Source organism: Pogoniulus pusillus, chromosome 30 (genome assembly GCF_015220805.1).
Source record: "Pogoniulus pusillus isolate bPogPus1 chromosome 30, bPogPus1.pri, whole genome shotgun sequence".
Lineage (NCBI taxonomy): Eukaryota > Metazoa > Chordata > Aves > Piciformes > Lybiidae > Pogoniulus > Pogoniulus pusillus.
In genome coordinates this window covers 10,523,285-10,545,339 of record NC_087293.1, presented here as the reverse complement: position 1 = coordinate 10,545,339, position 22,055 = coordinate 10,523,285, and the positions used below count along the sequence as shown (strand labels likewise).

The window sequence follows — 22,055 nt, the reverse complement described above, 5'->3', positions numbered from 1 at the left end:
AGACATGCAAGCGGCAACGCCGCACTACTTCCCCACTCGTGAGCGGAAGGATATCGCGATCGTGGCGTGGACGCAGCACATGGCCCCGCCCCGTTCTTCCCGCCGGCCTCTAAAGGGTTTCCGGTGAGCCGCATCGCGCTCCTAGTATCAGTGCGCCGGGCGAGCTCGCTGAGGGGGTGGCGGCCATTTTGTTCAGAGCTCCGTTTCTGCTGAGCGGCGTTGGAGGGGGGGGGCGGGGGGAGAAGAAGGAGAGAAACGGGGAGGAGAGGAGGACGGGGCAAAACGAGACAGAACCAGGAGAGAAGTCGGGCCGGCCCAGAGGCGAGCGGAGGGAGGGGAGCCGCGGGGAGAGGTCCGCCCAGCCGCTGAGAGGCGATGGCGGATATAGACAAGCTCAATATCGACAGCATCATCCAACGGCTGCTGGAGGGTGAGGGCCGGGGAAGGCACCGGGCGGGTGGCTGTGGGGTCGGTGGCGACCAGGCCGGTGCTCGGGGCCCGGCTGTGCGGCGTCTCCGTGGTTCCCCCTCAGGCAGCGCCGCGGATGATGCACCGCGTCCTGACCGCCCGGCGGGTTCGGGGGGACCAAAATGGAGGGGCACCAAGGCGCTTTGTCTTCCCGGGACTCGCCGCCGCCTCGCTCCAGGCGGCTCAGCCCTTCAGCCCCAACTTTTCCCCTAGCGCCCGTGTTTCCGAGCTGTTCTTGCTCTCTGGTCCCCTCTGCGGTCCCGGTGCAGTGCTGGGACCAGCCGGCTGTCCCCTTCCTTCTCCCCTGCAGCTCTAAGAAGATGCTTAATTTAGTGTTACATTCGTATGACTGTTTTTAAAACTCCAGGCTTTCCCCTTGCCTTCCACACATACACATGGGGTCTGTTCTCGGCCGAGTACTCGTAGGATTCTGGAGTAAGACCTCGCCTGTTTAAAGAGTCTATTGAGGAAGGGTTTCAGAAAGTCGTGAGGAGAATTGCAGTGGGTTTCAGGATATCGTGGGTTTAGCTTTGATTAGCCGCTTGCTTTCGTGCCATCATGGGACTTTGGCTCTTAATTCGTAACATATGGTGGCTTTAGAGGGCTGGGTTTCGGTGCTTCAGGGAGTCTGTGCACGGGCTTACTGTCCTGTAGTTGTCGGTGCTTTTGTGTTGGGAAGAGTCCCCGCCTGGGAGTATCTAAATCAGAGAAACGTTTAAAAGTTGCAGGTCGTGTTTTAAGGTATCATTCCTTCGGTTGCAGAGGTCAGCACCGAACTAGAATTGGCAGCTGAATTTTCTCAGGGCAAAATGCTGAGAAGTAGCCAGGCATCAAGAAAAATCATAACTGTTCAGAGAAGGAAGCTTGCCTGATCCAGCCTTATTTGATGTATGTCAGAGCAGGCATCTGATCTGCAGTTACACTTGAAGAGCGCTTGGTCAGGGATTTAACTTTTTTCCATTTAGCATGAAGTCATCTGAGATGTTACTGAGACAAATGGTGAAGCAATGCCTTTCAGCTCTGTTACACTCTTTCCTTCTTAGACGATGTTGCTTGTGTAATGGTTTGGATAGCAAAAGGTCAGGCAGAGAAGCCATAGTGCTACTCTAGGTGTTTTATGACACTGTTGAACGAGAAAGAGTAAAAGTAAATGGAGTTTTTCCTCTGCTTTGTTTTGGGTTTTGCTCGTTACTGCTTTGAAATCTTAAAAAGTCTTCATAAATGTAGACCAGGATTTTCCTGAAACTGATGGTATGGCTTGTAGATGTCAGATCCTGTATGTCTTAGCTTTGGTGACACACTGATGTATGCTCAACTTTACTGCAGGTATTCGTTATTATTCTTACTCAGTTTCCCGTAATGTAACTTTTGCAGCTTTCTTAAAGTGTAAGTTCTTAACGTCAAAAACACCCAAGAAAGAGATCCGAGTGACTCTTAAATTACTTGTCTAAAGTTTCACAAGGTAGCAATGTGTCCTACGTCAATATATTACGTTGTTACCCAGCTTATACTGGTATTAAACGTTTGGAGGAGATGAGAGTTGGTAAATCAGGCTTCAGAAGGTTTACTGACAAGATCTTTTAAGAGATGGGTTCATACAACTAAAGATGTTACTTGAGGTTGCATCAGCTGCCAACTGAAATTAATATTTTTCCCTTATTGACATTTCTGCTGGGATGTGAGATTCTGTGAGGCAGCGGTTGGCTTGCAGTATTTAAAACAATTACCAGTATTATCAACCCATACTATTGCTTTTGGTTGTTGTTGCTTATTAAACGTCTGTTATAAAGGTCTTTGCCAGACAGGGTAATGATTGACCTTTGTGGCAGGCTGTCATTTTAATGTTTCTTGTCCAGAAAGCAGCAAAATGCTACTGCTGCATTTTAGACAACGCTACTTTTTTGATAGAGAGCAGAACTGTATGAGTTACAGTGCAAACTGTAACTTTTCTGAGGCTGACTTAATTCATCCTTTCCCTGAAATTGCAATGGGCTGGCTAAATGTGTGACAGGGACTGAACTTCTAAGGTCAAGATCTGCATGGTATTATATGGAGGGGTAAAAATACCTGAAGTGTGTGTGTGTTTACATTTGGAGCAAACAAAAAGTGAATTTTCTGTGTGCTTCTGGCAGAGCTGCACAGTGTTAATGATGCAAAGTCTGCTGCACCTGCACCACAACTCTGCTTCCAGTGATAGCTTTTCCAGACAAGGTTGTGCACTGATTAAAATTGCACTCAAGCATGAAAACACTGCAAAATCTGCTTTAATAATCAGCTCACAAACTGCAGGTCCCAAACCTTTGCTTAAGTTTTGTTTTTCAGAGCTGTTTGGTATTTCATTACAACCATCTTTAAACTTTTACTGTTTGTATGTTTTTCTAACAGTTAACTTTAGGTGATTTTGCTAGTGAAATGCAGAGGATGTGGGATGGGAGTGTTATCCCTTCTTTTTTAGGGATACCAAACCCAAGTATTAAGGAGATTCTTAATGAGATACCTCAAATCAGTGTGAAAATACCATTATTTGTGGATTATAACATGCCTTAGCATTGTACTGTTGGAAGAGACCGAGGGTGACACCAGGAGTGGCATCTAGCTTAATGCTTGAGGTAAAGTGAAGTGGCTGAAGGGTGAATAATAAATTACTCTTGCTTTTCGTCTTAATAGTGGCTATTAATGATGTATTTGTGAGGAGTTTTACTTGCTTTTGATCCTGATGTATCTGATGCAATGATATTATTCTTACTTTCTCCCAAAATAGTTGATATTCTCCCACCCACATTAGGCTAGCTAGCTGGAATTATTAGTTTATTCTTGAAAAGGCCTAGAAGTATATATTTATCTTCGCATTCTAAGGTAAATATTTGATCCAAATGTTTCTAGTAAGAGCTGTTTGGGTTTGAAATGTCACAAAAAGCATTTTGCACTAACATTGTTCTGAGCCTTGGAAAGCTGTTCAGTGAAAACGCTGAGCATACAGATTCAGTTCTGTAATTGATTTTTTTATTTCTTAGCTTTTTTACTCATGAAGGTTGTGTTCTGCCAGGAACAATTTCATGAGTAGAGGTTGTCTACTTTTTGTCACTTTAGTAACTGTTTTCACATGACAGATGCTTCTAAAGTATAGTAAATTGCAGTATCCCCCACTAAGTATTTAAATGTTTCCTCAGTGCCCTGGATAATGGATAAAGGATCAAGTGTTGATGGAACTAACTCCCTGTACTGAGGAACAGGATGGGGAAAATGTGAGACCAAATTTTCTCCTAGGCCAAGTATTGGAGGGTGTAAGTAGGTTCATATTTTTGAGCTTCCAGCTGTGCCTGTCTGCTGGTAGACAAGAAAACGATAGGAAAGCTCCCTGTGAAATTAAAAATTGGTGGCATCTGTGGTCACAGAAAGTTGCAGGAAATGGCAGAATTCCTGCTCAACTCCAGGTGAAGAATGAGTGACAAATCCCGACATTCCCTGAGCGTGAGCATGGCTTCCTTTCATGTCGTGTCAGGTAGCGTTCCTAGAACTTGAGCTCCTTATCTGTTTCCTCCATCTAGAGTGTTGGCAGCTGTTCACAGATAAGTAGGGTACGGTTTGAGAATGGGGCTCATAGAACCATATCTGCAAACCAAGATTGAGCTGTCCTGGTCTTGCCACGGTAACAGTAAACAATCCTGTTCTGACAGGGAGGCTGGACCAAATGATCTTTTGAGGTCCCTTCCAGCCCCTGACATTCTATGATCATCATTTCAACATACGTAATTGAAATACCATGCTTAAAATCTTTTCTGGGCTTCAGCCTCTTCAGATGCTATGAAGAGAAATCTTAATAATGAATGGATAAAGACACATGAGGCTAGGATGGTGGTAGCCATTCTGAGAGCTGAAATCCTGGTTAGTGCACTAAAATGGGCAAGAAGACTCTAAATCCTCAAAACTTTGCTGTTTATACACCCACAGAGTTCTATTCCCGGTAAAGCCTGTTGTATAGCTGTCAAGGAGATATTCTCTCTAATTTGCTTTAAATGGGGAAGGAGGATCATCCAGTTATTAAAAATAGTTGAGCTAAAGAATATAGATAAACTTCTGCTGACAACAGAGAAGAAATTTTTCTCTGATTTTTTCCAACCTTTCTGCCCAATAACAGCATTGATTTGATAGGAAGCTGCTGTTTAACTTCATATACTGCTATATGTTTCTGATTCTCTCAGATGTTTGTCTGAAATGTGATCAGATTTCATTGTGCAGATACTGTGATAAGTTTTCTAACAGGCAAGCAGTGCTTTTTAACCTCAAACTATCTAATTTTCTATGGTTTGTGTAGCTTAATGTTACTGTTACCTTCTGCAGTTTCAAATAACAGGAAATAAGAGTTCTATGTTGGGAAGATGAGGATTCGATTCTTATCACTGCTGGGGATTCAGATAAATGAGATAAATTTTGTGCTGCCCAGTCAGCAAAATGGTGGCATATATCTGAGTATTTATGTTGGGTGGGAGTACCTGTAGCTGTGTAGCTTTCTCCAGTGTGGAAAGATGTTACAAGGTGAACATTTTTCAGTCATGCAGAATCTTGTTTGATAATGCTACTGTGAACCCACATCATACTGAAAAGCAGACTCCATTTTTTTTTCTTTTTAGAAGCTTGGGCAGTGAGGATTTGCTTTTGAGTTTCAATTTTGAATTTTAAATTATCTGATCAAAGTTGGTAGTGCCTGCAGTAGAGTAAAACCTTTTTTTTACATCAACCACTTACAAGTTATTTATTCCCTTTGTGCATGTGGTGCAAAATTTGAATGCAAAACTGTCATCAGGAACTGCTAAAAACAAGATTCAAAACAACCTGTGGTATTTTTGGAGCTGTCTCTGGGATTGCAGGCATCACGTAAAATAGGGTAAAACTGAGAGACTGGTTTAATAAGCCAGAAAATGAACTGCTCTGCTGATAGACTATTTTCTTTGAAACATTTTCTGTGCAAGAACTTGATTCTAGCACTTGAGCTGACAGCATTTCAGCTGCTGCTTTTATTGTTATACTGAGGGAAAATGAGATTACTAGAATCACTAATATTTCTGAATGCTTTCCTAACAATCTGTCCCTTTTATATTAACTTGGAATGAGGTGATTTACACAGTTTTGTAGTAGCATTTGCCTGCCTTAAGGATTGTGGTACTAAACTGAATGTTGGAAAGCACTGATGATGGGATGTGGTGTTAGCAATCTGTTATACTCTGTGTGCATGTGGTCTTCTGGTTGTTGTACGTTCTAAATCCTGCAGTTCTTGACCCAGTTATTCTTCACAAATAAAATATAAAAGTTGTCCTAGGTGTCAGGTGGTGATTTAGCTCCTGGCAGCTGCCAACTCTGTGTGCTTGCGCCAAAATGACTGGAATGCCGTTCTTATTCTTCTGCCTTTTCCTTCCTTTCCCCCTCTGCTGGGCGGCTTTCTCACTACACTCACCTTTATAACACTCATTTTGGAGTTGGATTCTGTTGTTGCTTTCCAGCAGTTTTCCTCCTTGTCTTGGAAAGCAGCATTAATTTTAGTAGTTGTAACCTGTGTTCAAATAAGTAGCTCTGGAGAAGACGATCCAGTCCCCAGGGTCTTTTCTGTGCAGTGCAGAACTTACTTTTCCTAAACTTCTCATACTTATACAGTGAAGATTTTATTTGTTAGAAGACTGCCCAGAATGGACATTGACATTCAAGCTACAAAAATGATGTTTGAGAAGAGGAGCATCTCTGCCTAAATGAGGACTGGAATGCATTGATGTCTGGAAGTAGTGCAGCAGTATGTTGAGACAAGACATAAATAAAATATCATTTGAAATGAGCTGACTTTTTTTCCTCAACTGATTAATCTTTAGCTTGTTCTGTCAGTTCCAGGCTGTCACTTCTGAGAGGTTATTTCTTATGCGCTGGAAGAACAAATGTGCATGTTCAGTACTATCGAGCTGCTCTTTTGACTTTATGACCAAGCTGCCAATTATTATCATACTGTCTGATCTCGACAGGTTGCCTTGTTTTGGACCAAAGCAGAGAAAAGAAATTGTAAGCACAACATATTTTTCACAGTGTATTACTTCTGCCTTTCTCAGTGGGACTGAGTGACTTGAAGACTCTGAGAAACCTTTTAAGAAGTAATTCAGGCAGAACATCCTGCGTTTTCTTGCCAGTTCTTTCATCGGGGATGAGAAAATCCTTGCACTAAAAATACAGCTCTCTCAAACCAGTTCTGCATATTTGATTCGTCTGAAGCCCAAAATAACTTCCTCCCCATCAACTTTTCAGGACATATAGGTTGATGTTAGAAGTTGAACAGTCTTGTTTGTTCTGTTTATTCTGCATTGGACAAATATGGTCCAAATGTCATCAGCAGGCAATGTGCTGCAGAATGGGATCAGATTGTCCTCTCTTTCTTCCTTCTGCTGTCTGATAGTGAGTGTGGAACTTCAGCAAAGCAGTATTTTGTATCATGTCAGGATTTTCCATAAGCAGGTGACTGAACGAAAACTCTTGCTGTTTCCAGATAAATACGTTGGAGAAACATAGGAAACCTGGGCCTGAATCAGTAGTTTATAAGATTTTCTTCTAATCTTCATCAAAAGGGAATGTTTTATTCATTACTTTTAGTGACTCAGTGCATTACAGAGTCTTCATAACATTTTATACTTTTTAATGTATGGATGTGACATACAGGGTTTGGTTTTAGCAATTTCTGACAAGACCAAATCATGGAAATTTGCATTTTTGGCTTCTTAGAAAGCTGAGTATAAGTGTATTGTATTATCTCAAAAGTCCTGACACAGACTGTCCTGTGAAGTGCTTGAATCGTCATCTGTGGAGGGATTTAAAAGCTACACAGGTGTGGTGCTGTGGGACAAAGTTCAGCAGTGGACTTTGTGATGTTTGGTTAATGGTTGGACTTGATGATCTTAAAGGTCTTCTTAACCTGAATGATTCTATTGTAAAATTTAAGAGTAGAGGGAAATACAACATTTGTAATCCAGCCAGATGATCACTTTATTCTGTACATTTCTGTTCTTTATTGCTTCTGGATATTTGGCATTTTGAGTGGCTTGCTCATTGCTCGGGAGTGTTTGGAAAATCGCTTTACGGATGAAGAAATGACTGTGGATGAAAAGCCTTGTGTGTGATAAACTGCTGTGACAAAGCTTTAACTTTCATTTATATGCTTCATTACTTCCAATATTTTAATGGAAGACATGAAGCTTAGTGGTAATTCCAGTGTTGCCATGTAATGTCAATGCTGGGTGAGAATACATCAGCAGTGGAGAATAAAGGATCTTGTAGTGTTTGAAAGATAAGACTGTTGAAGCCCTGACATTTGACCTACAATTAACTTAATGTCACTGTCAGTAGATACTGTAATTGGAGCAAAAGTTTAATTTCAGAGCTTGTCTGAGGAAAGGTGGTGTTTTTTAGGCTATCAACAGTGGTTTTGTAGGATAGCCCTAGCCACCATGACTTGGTTTCTGGGAGTCAGTGTGCATGGTGAAACTGGTTTGATAGTAACCCTGTGAGTACTGTTAGAGTTTGTGTCCAATGGCACTTGGTTTTATGGATGAGTATCACAGAATTGTGATGATATTCTTAGTCTAGATAAGATTCATGCTGGCCGAACAGTGTTTTTTATGCTTGATCAGAGACTTACACAAAAGTAGGAAGCTTTTGTGCAAATGAGAAATTGTAATCCCTATGGAACACAACCATTTTTGTACTTGTGCTTCTTAAAACATGCCCAGCCTTACTTCCTGCAATTCTCACTTCTTGATTTCATCTAACTCAAGGCCCACAGTGACATACAGGGATTTAACTCACCTGTAGTATCCAGATTTCTCATTCAGAGCTTGAACAGTACCGGGGGAGTTAGAGTGGAATGTTATTTTGAAAGTTATGCAGGAAGATAGTGTTGTACAGGTTCTTGTTTGCTTGCTGTTTTTTGCAACTAAAGACAAAGCCTTTTTTTGGATAGGAGTATCAGTTATTCCATCTCAATGACATGTGAGTTATACACAGCAAGTTGCCTGTCTAGGCAGCATTACCAGTGATTTTGTTTCTGGAGCTGTTGTCAGAGTGTTTCCAGGCATCTGAGCCTAAAATTCTGAGGTCATTCAGCTTTGATGCAGCCAAACCAATGGAATTTGCTACAGGATTTTTTTTATTCAGTCCTTCGTGTTGTCACTGGGTTTGAAACAAATAAAAATGTAAGCTTCACCAGTTACAGCGTAATCACAGTTTTTAGTTAGTCTTATCCTAACCCAGCTAATGCTGTGGCATGACTTAGCCGTGGTCACAGAACTGGTGCCATATGAATGGCCTTTGTATTTCTGGGGAACAGAAAGTGGGGGCAGAAGTGATAGATAAATGGAGGGAAAGCTGTGCTGGTGCTGTTAGGCCGAGCTGATTCCTTGTCTTTAGGGGATATTAAAGGGAACCAGGTATTGTGAATTGTTGCAGTGGGGAAATAGAAGCAGTGATGGAGGGGAGGTGTGAAGGATGAAGTGGTCTGAGGCTGGGAGATAGAATTCCTAATAGGTTGTTTTTCACTGCTCAGAGACAGTGATAAAGAGAGTTATTCTATCTGTGATCCAAAAATGCCTCCTTGCCTATAGTTCAGACCTTGCAATCATTTGCTTGTTGTTCTTTCATGGTTGTTACTAACTGCAGTGCAGAATGGGGAAGCACAGTGTCTGTTGGTGCTGGGATCTCTTCACTTAGATGCTGTCTTGGGCACAGTTAGAAGTTTGCATGTTTGGGCTACAGTGTTGATTAGATGGTTCTCAAGTTCAGGCAGCTTTCCAGAGAACAAGTGCAGAGCTGCTTCATTCAAAAAAGAAAAATATGTATATAGTCACATTGTAAGAGATGGTTTTATAATAAATAGAACTAAACTGATGCTATTTAAAATGTGACATTTAACAGGAGAAGTGTTGAGCCATGAATTCTGTTACATGGCAATAACAAAACCAAAGCAGAGCACAGTACCCTTTCTCTGGTGACACAGCAGTGCAGTTTCACCTCATAGACTGACATTACTCCTTTATCTTCTTGTTCTCCATTGCAGTGGCATTTAGTTCTTAAAATAACTCAAGGGACATTGTTGATTTTGCTAACTTGATTTCTGACTCCTGACAGTGAGAGGATCAAAACCAGGCAAAAATGTCCAGCTTCAAGAGAACGAAATCAGAGGACTGTGTTTGAAATCCAGAGAAATCTTTCTGAGTCAGCCTATTCTACTAGAACTTGAAGCTCCATTGAAAATATGTGGTGAGTACCCTGTTTCTGATTCGGAGTGTTAGGTAAATGCAGACCTTAAGCTGAGAACAAATGCCACATTCTACTTTGACTTATTAACAGTGGAACTAACAAATACATGTACCAAGAGAGGAAAATAAAACCCTGCTGGATGCTTAGGGCAGAGGAATATGGAGGAAATAATAAACATGGGAATTGAAGGGGAAATCAAAGTAATCCGAACCCAAACAAGAACTGGAAGGAGTATTAGTGAAATAGTTCTTGGCCTTGCCATGACTGAACAAGGGAAACAAAGGAGAACTGCAGGAGTGTATTGTAGCAGCTGTTCAGACAATATTTAAAAATCTTGCTAGAAACTCAAATTTTCTGTCCTATTTCTTGGAATGACTTTCTAGTTTGATTTCACTCTTAAGTGTACACAGTGGTGTTCATTTTGCACACATCTAGATGTCTCATTATGCTAAAAGAATGAAGAATGTCAAAATAAAAGCCTCAATAAATGCACTTTTAAAAGCTTCCAGCAAACAGCATTTTGTTCTGCTCCAACACTGAGGAAGCAGCTCATTCAATATTTATAACACTCGTAGTCTAAAATAATGATCCAGCATTCTGCTTGCCAGAAAGTAAACCATAATTTAAACCAAAAGCAGAAATACCAATTTTATTTTCAACACAATTTCACTGCTACAATTTGAATTGCAGTGTTTCAAAAAGACATCAGAGAAGGTGCAAAGCAAATTCCATAAGTGGTCAGTTTTCTATCAGTACCACTGATGCTGCGTGGAAATACCAAGAATGAGGTGGAGCTTCCTGATCTCACAGCCACTAGTCAAGTAGAACACTTAGCAGGTTGTCGTATTTGCATTTGACCATACATCTGGTGTCTTGGAATTTTGATTTCATTTTAGACACATGAGTGTTTTGAAGTAGCTACAAGCTTCAGCTTGGTGCAGTTAACTGCAGATGTCAGACTTCAGAACGGGATACATTTATGTGCATTAAGATACTCTGTAATTTTTAAAATGTGTTGTAGGCAGCACCTAGTTGTAAGCTTCTTGTGAAACTAGAATCAAAGAATATATCAGAGGGGCCCTTACATGTAATTTGTACATTCTCTTTCAGGTGACATCCATGGGCAGTACTATGACTTGCTTCGACTCTTTGAATATGGAGGGTTTCCACCAGAAAGCAACTACCTGTTCCTTGGAGATTATGTTGATAGAGGAAAGCAGTCTTTAGAAACAATTTGTCTTCTATTGGCCTACAAAATTAAATACCCAGAGAATTTTTTCCTGCTCAGAGGGAACCACGAATGTGCCAGCATCAATAGAATTTATGGGTTTTACGATGAATGTAAGTAACACAGATGTGCATGTCTTTGGCTGGGGAAACAGAGCAGGCAGTGCTGCTGTTGCAGCGTTAAGATGGTTCTTTCCTCAGCTGCATCTCCCTTCGCATGCTTCATGGGGGCCTGTGGCCTGTTTTAGAGGGGAAAACGTGTCCTTTCCCTGTTATCCAAGCCTCCAATTACAAAGCAGTAAGTGGGTAATGTTATTTATTGGCCACTGTAAACCCACAGTTCTCGCTGGTACATGTTGTTAAAGTTCATAAGATAAGGTCATCTAATGAAAAAATGAAGGAATTTTACTTTCTGTGCTTTACAGATGCTCCTGTTTTCTTGGATCCAAGGGATGATGATGTGTACTTATATCTTAACTGGGAGAATGGGCTGGTCTTTGTGGTTGTTACACTGCTTGTAGTCCTCTTGAGGTTAAGACCTATAACTTTTTAATATTTAAAAAAAAAGACTTTGCCCTTCTCTAGATGCAGTTGTGCTGTATTCTGTGCTGGTGCTTTGACCAGAATGAGTGTTTTTCTTCATAAATGGGGCACAGCATGTATGAAGCCTTCAGTGTGATGTGTGCTTGGTTGAAGCACCAGATATTTGCTCCTTCAGTAGGTGGTTTCAGCTGCAGTTACTGGAACCAGTGTGTCAGCCTTTCAGTGAGAAAATGTGCTTGTACTTACCTGGTTATCATGAGCACTCCTGTCAAGCAGACAAGGTGTAGCTTTGTCACCATGGGTGCACTAAGGTCTCTTGTGATCAAGACTGTACTGTAGACCTTAGCCCTAAGATAGCAAGTAGTTCTGCTTTGAAGCAGAATTGTGTGTTTCAAAGAGTGCAACTTTATAAATCCTGATAACGTAGAAGAGAGTAAATGGTTAAATTAATGATGTGTTGAAGCACAACTTGTGTTCTGGGTGTACTTGGCTCGTAGCTGACAAGATGTACTCTCCATGTCTTGTTCTTCAGAGAGGAAACAAAGATGTCTGGTATTTCAGACTCCTCAGAGATTAATCATAGGCTTAGTCATATATCACAAATGTGTTCAGGGTTCATGTCTGTCGGGAGAGTCCCTTTGAAAGTAAAATTGTAGCAGTTTCATTTTTCAGTCCCATTTCTTTGCTTAGCAGGACTTTCTCTGAAGCACTAGCAGATTTTTGAAGGAAATCTGATTTCCAAGAATTGCTGTCTTCTCCTGAAGGAAACAGCAAATAGCAAGAGTTCCTGAAATGGGTCATGTTCTCCAAGGGATAATTTTCCAAAACTATGTTAGGACTGCAGAGTCCTGTGCTGCCCTGAGAGTTGCTGCAGAGCACTTTGCCACACTAAGGAGCTTTTCAACTTTCTTAGAAGCAATAAAGTGTGTCAGCAGATAGCAGAGAAGGTCATTGTGTGGAGGCTTGAATGCTTTTGTTTTGCAAGCCCTTAAACTTAAGGCAGCCATGTTAGGTTGGTTATAGTTCTTTGAAAAGCATATTGATTAATTCTGGGTTTTCTTCTACAAAATATCTTCTAGGTAAGAGAAGATACAATATTAAGCTGTGGAAAACCTTCACAGATTGTTTTAACTGTTTACCAATTGCAGCCATTGTGGATGAGAAAATATTCTGCTGCCATGGGGGTGAGTAACAGTCCCTTGGTTGACAGAGGAACTGTAGTGCGCTGATATCCATCATGGCAATGTCATGTTGACTTTGCAGAAACTTTAGGCATGTTAAATATGCTTTATTCTTCTGAGTATCTTTACTGAGTTTATATACATTCTGAGAACAGATGGTTTTGTAGAATGGATTGGGTTGGAAGCACTGTTACTGGAAAATCCAGTAAAATACCCCCACCATGAGCAAGGACATCTACCACTAGATCAAGGTGCTCAAAGCCCCACCCAGGCTGAGAGGCTGGAGTTTCAGTGGTAGGAATTGGCTCTGTTATGCTGTGATACTTGCTTCATGCACCTTTTCAAAGTAACACTCAGATGTTTTATCACCCGCAAGTAATTGCAGTTGCCTGTGGAGGCATGGGTGAGAAAAGCCACAAGGGCTGTTTGATACTGTATTTCATCTTCCTCAGCCTGATCCTTAAAGTAAACATGCCCTGTAGTTTCTAGTGTCAATGCCTCTTTTCCTTCACAGCTCTTCTAACAGACACTTGCAAAATATTACACTGAGATTATTGTAATCCTGTAAAATGTGGAAATGGCTTTGCTGATCTTGCTTCAGCTTCTAGAAGGTGACTTTTCTCTGTCACAAAAGCTTTACAATACGGGCTGGATTAAATGTCAGCTAACATTGCCATTGAGCAGTGTAACGCTGCAGTGGTGAACCGGTTTGAACGCAGATCATTTTTGTCTTTGATACCTCAGTCCTGCAGAGCAAAGTTGGACTAAAACATGAACTACCTTTAACTCTGTAAACAGGTTTGTCACCAGATCTTCAATCAATGGAGCAGATAAGACGAATTATGCGCCCCACTGATGTACCAGATCAGGGTCTACTCTGTGATCTCCTGTGGTCAGACCCTGACAAGGATGTCTTGGGATGGGGTGAAAATGACAGAGGAGTGTCCTTTACATTTGGTGCTGAAGTGGTTGCGAAGTTTCTCCACAAACATGATTTGGATCTCATATGCAGAGCTCATCAGGTATTTCACTCCTGTACATTAACCCATTGTATATTGGGTTCAGAGAGACATGAGGTGGTCATTCAATTCAATCTTCCATTCGTATCCTCAACACAAGACAAGGCAATGAAAGCCTGAAGTGCTGAGGACCTTGTCCAGCCAAGTTTTAAATACCCAGACTCTACTCTGAACAACTTGTGCCCATGTCTAGCAACTTTTGTAATGGGCATTTTTTTCTCAGTACATATAAAGTGATAAACTGATTCCTGAACAAGATTGTCTTGAACCTATGATGCTGTTGCTGAATTGTATCCTGACGTGATACTCCTGTTTTTGTGTTAAAAGTTGGGAACTCGTGCCGCTTAGATTTTTCTGTCTGCTGGCTCTATTAAAGCTGCTTTGCACCTTGGTCAGAAGAAGTCATCCAGTCTAATATTTCTTTCTCTTCTCTCTAAAGGTTGTTGAAGATGGATATGAGTTCTTTGCAAAGAGGCAGTTGGTAACTCTCTTCTCTGCCCCTAATTACTGCGGAGAGTTTGATAATGCAGGTGCCATGATGAGTGTGGATGAAACTCTAATGTGCTCTTTTCAGGTGTGTATCTGAAGATCTTACCTCACACTTTGAATCCACCCTATTTTGAATTGGTGCTTTTCTGTTTCAAAACAACACTTGTTTCAGATAGGTCTTTGAAGATATCTCATGTGGGCAGGGCTGTTTGTACTCAGGTCTTTGAGAATGTGCTCAGCCTGTGCTGGTATGAGTAGATGGACTGGTTTATGCTGGAATTAAATCATCCATCGGCTGTTAGCTGCCCTCCACTGGCATGGGATCACCAACCAGCTGCCCTAAGCCTTTGTCCAAGCGCTGAGTAGAAACTTTATTTCATGGCACATTCATGACTTGTCCAGATGGCCTAACACCCTTACTAGTGAATTAATTGTTTGATGGTAAGAAAGCTAAAACATTTTGCTGAATGACTGAACTCTTTTTGCAGATTTTGAAACCTGCAGAGAAGAAGAAGCCCAATTCCAGCAGACCTGTAACGCCTCCCAGGGGTATGATCACAAAACAAGCAAAGAAATAGTCACTCTGGCACTGCCTTGTTGGGACTTGTACTATATTATATAACCTCCATTTTTAAACTGTCATGTGTACTGTTCAGCTTGCTCAAAATAGATAAATGTGCTTGTGGTTTTCCTTTTGATTCGATGAATGGCATTTGCTGGTTGTAACAGCGAATGAAAGACTTTTCTCCCTCCCAGGAAAGAGTTTTAAAATCCCCTTCCGTTTGGTGTTCCAGCTGTACACTCCACAGCAGCTTATCCCATCCTCATGGGTAGTTTGTACAACTGACTCTTCAGGAGTAGTGGCAATGCTTGTTTTCTTCTTTAGGATCTAAAGAGGGCGCTAGTGTGCTGTGAGAGTAGAGATTTGTTACTGTCAGAATGACATGCTGTTTATACAGACCACTGTGAACTTTTTTTTTTACATTCAATTTTGTTTTAAAGGGATTGCTTTTCTTTTAATGTCTCATCTTCTACATGTTAGTTTTATTGCTGTCGACGTTAGGAGTAACATTGAACCTTGCCAGCATCACTGGCATGATGTGTATTTAATTCAGACACACTCCCTCTCTCCGTATACTTCAGATGACAATTAAAGCCATTGTTTTAAGTGTTCGTGTCCTTCCTGAAGCCAAAGTTTGCTTAGAAAACTTGGTACACACCCCAGCAATCCGAGCTTGTGGGGCTTCCTGTCCACGCCTCCTCCTGGAGACTGAGGAAGTCCTGGCTGGAGTAGGCAGCAGAAGTGCTGTGCTGTCTCTTCTGTTCTTGACCACAGTAAACACTTTTTGTACTGTTTCCGTGCGTTCCATCATGTGGACAGTCTGATGGTGGTGTCAGTCTTTGCAGCCACTCTCAGACAGCTGGAGGTGTCCCAAATGGTTCTAGATCTGCCCAAATGGTTTGTGCTTTTTAGTTGAAAGACTTTGTTCTACAAAGAAACCTAGCAAAGAGCTTGAGCAGCCAACCGGAGGCGTCGATCTTGACCACTGGTTTATATGAATCTCACAGAATCTTGTTTTTTAAAACCTGTTAATCTTTTTTGAACAGATAACAGTGTACAATACCATGTAGTGAGAATCACTTATTAAATTAAGAAATTGTTAAACCCTCTCGGTGTCAGTTTATCACCACTGCTAGCAGAGGACTTGGCTTAGGTAAATAAATTGTTCTGGAAACCCACAAGTTCTTGGTTTGGATTTGTCTGAGCTACAAGCACTAGAGGAATGTTTTTAACCAGGACTGTTGATCCTGATCCACTGCTGGAGCTTTAGAATTGCAGGATTGTTTTGGTTGGAGACCTTTTAAGGTCATTCAGTCCAACTGTTATCTAACTCTGCCACATCTGATGTTAAACCGTGTCCCTCGGCACAAGGTCTCTGCCTCTTTTGAACCTCTCCAGGGATGAGAATTCATCCATCTCTCTGGGGAAGCCTGTTCCGGTGTTTGAGAACCCTTTCAGGGAAGTTTTTTCTGATGTCCATCTTAAACCTCCCTTGATGCAACTGCAGGCCACTTCCTCTCTTCCTGTAACGTGGGAACATGACATTCAAGTCCAGGTCCCTCCCACTAGTGGGAGTCGGCATCTTGGGCCTGCAGAGGTGCTCTAGAACAGCCACAGGGATAAAATTCTTTGCTTGGTGGAACCTGACTGTGAGGAGGTAGCTTGTCTCTGAATGCCCAGTTCAGTTAAATTCTGGCTCTGCTTTTCTGTCCTGCTCAGCAGGTGAGCTTTCCTTCATCTCTGAAGCAAGCCAAGCTTTTTTGACAGGAATGTATGTTTGGGGCAGTCCCTTGCCATTGATTGTTTTGTTTTGTTTCTGATGTATTTCCCTGCCAAATCAAAGAGCCATGTTCCTCTTACTGATGCAGTGTGGAACCAGTTTGCACTTGTATCTACAGGAGAATTAGCTCCTCTCTACCACGGTGATTAGCTCACCAGCCATTCCACGTGTCACCCTGTCATGCCTTTTTGCTTTGTGGTTTGTTTTTTCTCTCCTCAAATGCAGCTTTGGTGACATGCAGACCTATTCTGGGCTGAACTTTCTGCTTGGCTGCATTCCCTGGGGGTGGTTCACACACCTCAGGCTGCCCAGCTGCTGGGTGAGGGAAGTCTGTGGGTGGAGGTGGAAAGGTTCCTGCTCCACCACAGAGACAGGACAGAAGAGCTGCTTAGCTCACCACGGCCTGTGATCAAAAGCTCAGAGGCATGTTTTGTGCCTATTTGTTAGGGCTGTGTGTTTTGATCAGTGGAGAGAGAGGAGGAGCAGCACCTGCCAATTTCCTGCTGCTTTTCCATAATGATACTTGCAGGAACATCTTGTTGACATGTGGGATGGACAGAACAGCACATGAGCCTTTGAGGGCCTTCCCTGTGGCCCAGGGCTTTGTGGACATTGAGTGGCAGATTGTAGAGGGAAGCTACGAGTCCTCACTGGAGATCTCCACAAAAGGCAGCAGGAAAGTCATGATGAACCCAAGTTTTCTTCAATCCTTGTCTTGGGCCTGTTGCTATAGGCCCAGGTCTAACAACTGTGTTACTCTGGGCAATGACCTGAGGCATGATCCATCAACTGGGGTGTTGCTCCACATAGTGTGTGATTTCTCTGAGATGAAAGGAGTCTTCTTTGCCATCCAGCTGTCAAAAAGCCATTTTCCAGCACAGGTTATCTCTGGTGGTTCCTGGTTTGCTCTAGGATGTGTCAGTGCTGTGGCAGCTTCCAGTCTTGAGTAAAGTGAATTTCTTTCAGTTCAACAACAAAAGAATTTTGCTTCCAGAGTAAGACCTAATCTCCAGCAGTACTCAGGCCTCCATGTGAGGTTACAGAAATTTTGGGCACACAAGTCACTGATGTTTATGACTTATTGTAGACCCAGGTTTAACCTCTGAATGATACTGTTGAGTGAGAACTGGATCAAGGAAAGGACATCTTTGAATAAGAACCTCAAGCAGTTCTTAATCATTGTGGCTTGCAATGTATGCTCATAGAATCACAGAATCAACCCAGTTGGAAGAGACCTCCAAGATCATCCAGTCCAGTCTATCACTCAGCCCTATCCAGTCAACCAGACCATGGCACTAAGTGCCCCATCCAGGCTTTTCTTGAACACCTCCAGGGATGGCAACTCCACCACCTCCCTGGGCAGCCCATTCCAATGCCAATCACTTTCTCCACAAGGAACTTCCTCCTAACATCCAGCCTAGGCCTTCCCTGGCACAACTTGAGGCTGTCCCACCTTCTTCTGTTGCTGGTTGCCTGGCAGAAGAGCCCAACCCCACCTGGCTATAGCCTCCCTTCACGGAGTTGTAGAGAGCAATTAGCTCTGCCCTGAGCCTCCTCTTCTGCAGGCTGCACACCCCCAGCTCCCTCAGCCTCTCCTCATAGGGCTCTGCTCCAGGCCCCTCAGCAGCTTTGTCGCCCTCCTGTGGACACTTTCCAGCACCTCAACATCTCTCTTGAATTGAGGAGCCCAGAACTGGACACAGCACTCAAGGTGTGGCCTGAGCAGTGCTGAGTACAGGAGAATGATAACTTCCCTTGTCCTGCTAGCTACACTGTTCCTGATCCAGGCCAGATGTCATTGGCTTTCCTGGCCACCTGGACACACTGCTGGCTCATGTTCAGCTACTCTCTACCAGCACCTCCAGGTCCCTTTCTTCCTGGCTGCTCTCAGCCACTCTGTTCCCAGCCTGTAGTGCTGCTTGGGGTTGCTGTGGCCAAAGTGTAGAACCCTGCACTTGGCCTTGTTCAATCCCATTGGCCTCTGCCCACCCACCCATCCAGCCTGTCAAAGTCCCTCTGCAGGGCTCTGCTTCGCTCCAGCAGATCCATACCTGCTCCTAGTTTGGTGTCATTTGCAGACTTACTGATGCTGGACTCAATGCCCTGGTCCAGATCATCAATAAAGATATTGAACAGGACTGGGCCCAGCACTGATCTCTGGGGCACACCAATAGTGACAGTTGCCAGCTGGATGTGGCACTATTTACCACCACACTCTGGGCCCTGCCCTCCAGCCAGTTCTTGACCCATGTCAGAGTGAATCTGTCCAAGCCATGAGCTACCAGCTCTGCTAGGAGCTTGTTGTGGCAGGTGGTGTCAAAGACTTTGCTGAAGTCCAGGTAGACTACATCCACAGCTTTGCCCATGTTCACCAAGCAGATAACCTGATCATAAAAGGAGATCAGGTTGATCAGGCAGGACCTGCCCATCCTAAACCCATGGTGGCTGGGCCTGCAAGGCACCCTCTCCTCAAGGATTGAAGACAGCTTCTGAGTCTCTGATGCTGAGCTCTTTCCAGGCAGTCTGGTTTTCTACCCTCTCTGCTTCAGTCAAGAAAGGCTTGAGTCTCTGGGATTCCAGTCTTAGAAAATATCTTTCTGATGTTTGGTTTTCGTGGACAGTTGTGTTTAAGTTTTAGAAGTTCTTTGTAAGATGCTGTCCAATCCCCTCTCTCTTCCACTGGCCATCTTCTGTCCCAGCTGAACTTTGACTGTGGGTGATCAGTACTGATGCTTGGTCCCTCACACTGGAATTTAACTGTGAGACTGACACCAACACAGGGAGACTGGAACAGACTGCCCAGAGAGGTTGTGGAGTCTCCTCTGGAGACTTTCAAACCTATCTGAATGTGTTCCTGTGCAAACTACCCTTGGTGATCCTGTCTTGGCAGGGAGGTTGGACACAATGATGTCTGGAGGTCCTTTCCAACCTCTATAGTTCTGTGATTCTGTGACACAGCAGCTGTTGGTGGTCCTGGGACTGGTGACAGTGCTGAGGATGTCACTGGACTCCAAGCTCAGTCCTGGTGCTCTGGGGAGTCCATGCACTTCTGCAGCTCAGGCCCATGGTCCTGACTCACATCATCCCAGAGCAGAGAGGCTCAAAGATTATCAAGACTTGGCTCGTGAGAAGGTGCTGTTACTGTAAAAAGTGCAGAAACCAGGGGTTTAACCTACTGGGAGGAGGTGTAAGGTGAGGTAGTTGAGCTTCTCCTGCTCAGGTACTACAATGCTGGCTTCACCCTTAAATTACATCCTCGGCCTCACCAAGAGCTTCTTGGCTCTGCTGGTGCTGTCTCCTCCTGCCAGTCCACCAGGGAGTCCCTCAGTCTCTCAGTTGTTGGGTAAGTTCTAACAGCGTGGCTTCACTTCTGTGACCAGCCTGGGAGCACCTCTCAGCACCTGCATCCGTGGGCTGGGTAAGCCTATGCTGGTCTGTGCTACAAAGGGGACTCAGTTGATGAGGGAGCAGAACCTGTCTGTTTCCTCGTTAAAAATCTCCTCACTGAAATGAGGTCAGGTGTGTTGAGCTCTCAGCAGCTCTGCCATCTGCAATTGCAGGCCTGAGCTGGTGCCTTCCATCATTAGCTGATTGTGCTGGTGCTTACTGGAGTCAGCTGGGACCTGAATGAATTAGCGGGAAACTCCCAGGATAAAACTCCTCCCTGCTGCAGCTCCAGGGTTGTGCCTTTGCTGTCTCGCTGCTCAGCTCTGTAAGTATGTGTTTTGTGGTGATGGCAAAGGGTTTTATAGCTCCGGGAGGGCACTGTCTGTGGTGATTCCTCATCGACTTGGGGAGGAGGATGGGGACAGGTCTGTGCACTTTGGGATGAGGCATGAGGAATTTTTCATGTTACAGGGATGCTTTCTAGAAGAAAACTTTGAAAACAAGCAAATGCCTTTAGGCTTTTAGAGTACAAAATTTGAGAGATGCTTCTTCACTGGAGCAGAATTAGGAATGTTTCAGGTTTGTCCGTGCAGAGGCACGGTCAGAGGTGGGTCCCCGACCTTTTCTGCAGCCAGGTTTGCTCAGGCCACTTCCCAAAGCAGCTTGTGTCCTAAGGTTGGACAGGCACCCTGAACGAAAGGAGTTCTTCAGATAAAGCATGAGCCTATGAACGGGGGGAGGCTAACGCGGGCCTCATTTCTGGGCTTTACGCTTCTCATACCGTTGATCCCTGGACCTCCACCTACCTGGTGGGGCTAATCGGTGCCCCCGCGCTCGGCACCGCCTCACGACTGCATGTCGCGCCTGGACGTCCGCTGGCTTTGCTGGGGGAAGGGGAGGCTGAGGAGCAAAAAAGTTTTGCCTCCCTCCGGCGAGTCCTGCTCCGGCAGGAGCGGCAGGGACGGGACCAGCCGAGCGAGGCAAAAGGTACCCAAAAGGAAAAGTGGGAACCCCGGGCCGTGGACTCCAAGTTTCCGTGGAGCCTTCTCATGTGGGGGAGGGTTGGTGGGAAGGGATCCGGCGGGGCCTGGCCGCGAGTGGCGGGGCCGGCCCCAGCCGTGGAGGCAGAGGCGGGGTCGAGGCAGAGCAGGGCGGCGGCAGGCGCGGTCGGGACGTGCACGGTACCGGGGGCAGGGGGAACGGGAGCGGGGCCGGGACTGGGGGAGCGGCCATGGTGCTCCCGGGGCTTGGCTCAGCAGTGCCGGGCCCAGGGCGAGGGACGGTTGCGGCGAGGACTCCTCGGGGGCCGCCACGTCCTTTCCCGCCGAGCTGTCTCCGGGAGCGGGCAGCGGACGTGGTCGCCCCGGCCGGCCTTGGGGATGGGGCAGGTTGGGGAGCTCCAACCACTGCCTAGGTCCCAGTTATGCCATCCAGTGGTGATGGCTCCAGGCTCCGCGGCCCCAGTCAGCCCAGAGGTGGTTCCGCCACCAACCGCGGCCTTGACGTCCCGGGACAGCTCCCCGCGGGGCTCCGGTGCGTGGGAGCGAAGGTGTTTCGTGACGGCGTCTGTGAGGCCTTCTCCATCCCCGACAGCGGGTGACGAGGTGACCCGGAGCCCATGTGCCCCCCCAACAGCCCCCACTGCTGGGAGCGGATCCCCTGGGACCCACAAGAGCTCCATTTGCAGGGAGCTGAGGGGAGTGGGAGCTGCCCCTGGCAGCGGGACAAGAGCTTGGTCTAAGCCCCCTGGGCTGCTTTGGCTGGGACCTCATGTACAGAGGGTTAAGGCCGCCGTGGGGATGTGGTTGCGTGGTGGCAGCAGGAGGTTTGTGGGCCCTGCAGCCCCGCCGGGCTGGCCGAAGAGGAAGGGTGAACTGGGAGGGCTGGGACAGAGCTCGCAGGTGCAAACGGAGGCTTTCCTGTGGCCGTTCTCGATGTCAAGCTACAACTGGGATCAGCTGTGGGATTGGGGTAGTCCTGCCCCCCTTGCTGGGTGCCCTCAGGGATGGGCTGAAGCTGGGATGCCCAAGGGTGAGCTTGTCTCTAGGGGATGCAGGTGGAAGAGAAGGGAGAGGACAGCATTGCCAGCCAGGCTGAAATGTGGGCATCTCCTGTTG

General features: G+C 44.9%; 1 protein-coding gene across 1 annotated transcript; it reads left to right on the top strand.

Annotated features, from left to right (window-relative positions):
• Positions 1-247: 247 nt before the first annotated feature.
• Positions 248-15,952, top strand: PPP1CC (protein phosphatase 1 catalytic subunit gamma). Its single transcript, XM_064168123.1, has 7 exons — positions 248-430; positions 9,619-9,750; positions 10,861-11,091; positions 12,600-12,704; positions 13,500-13,723; positions 14,160-14,294; positions 14,698-15,952. The coding sequence occupies exons 1-7, from the start codon at positions 376-378 to the stop codon at positions 14,785-14,787; spliced, it is 972 nt and encodes a 323-aa protein (XP_064024193.1). The 5' UTR covers positions 248-375; the 3' UTR covers positions 14,788-15,952.
• The last annotated feature ends 6,103 nt before the right edge of the window (positions 15,953-22,055 follow it).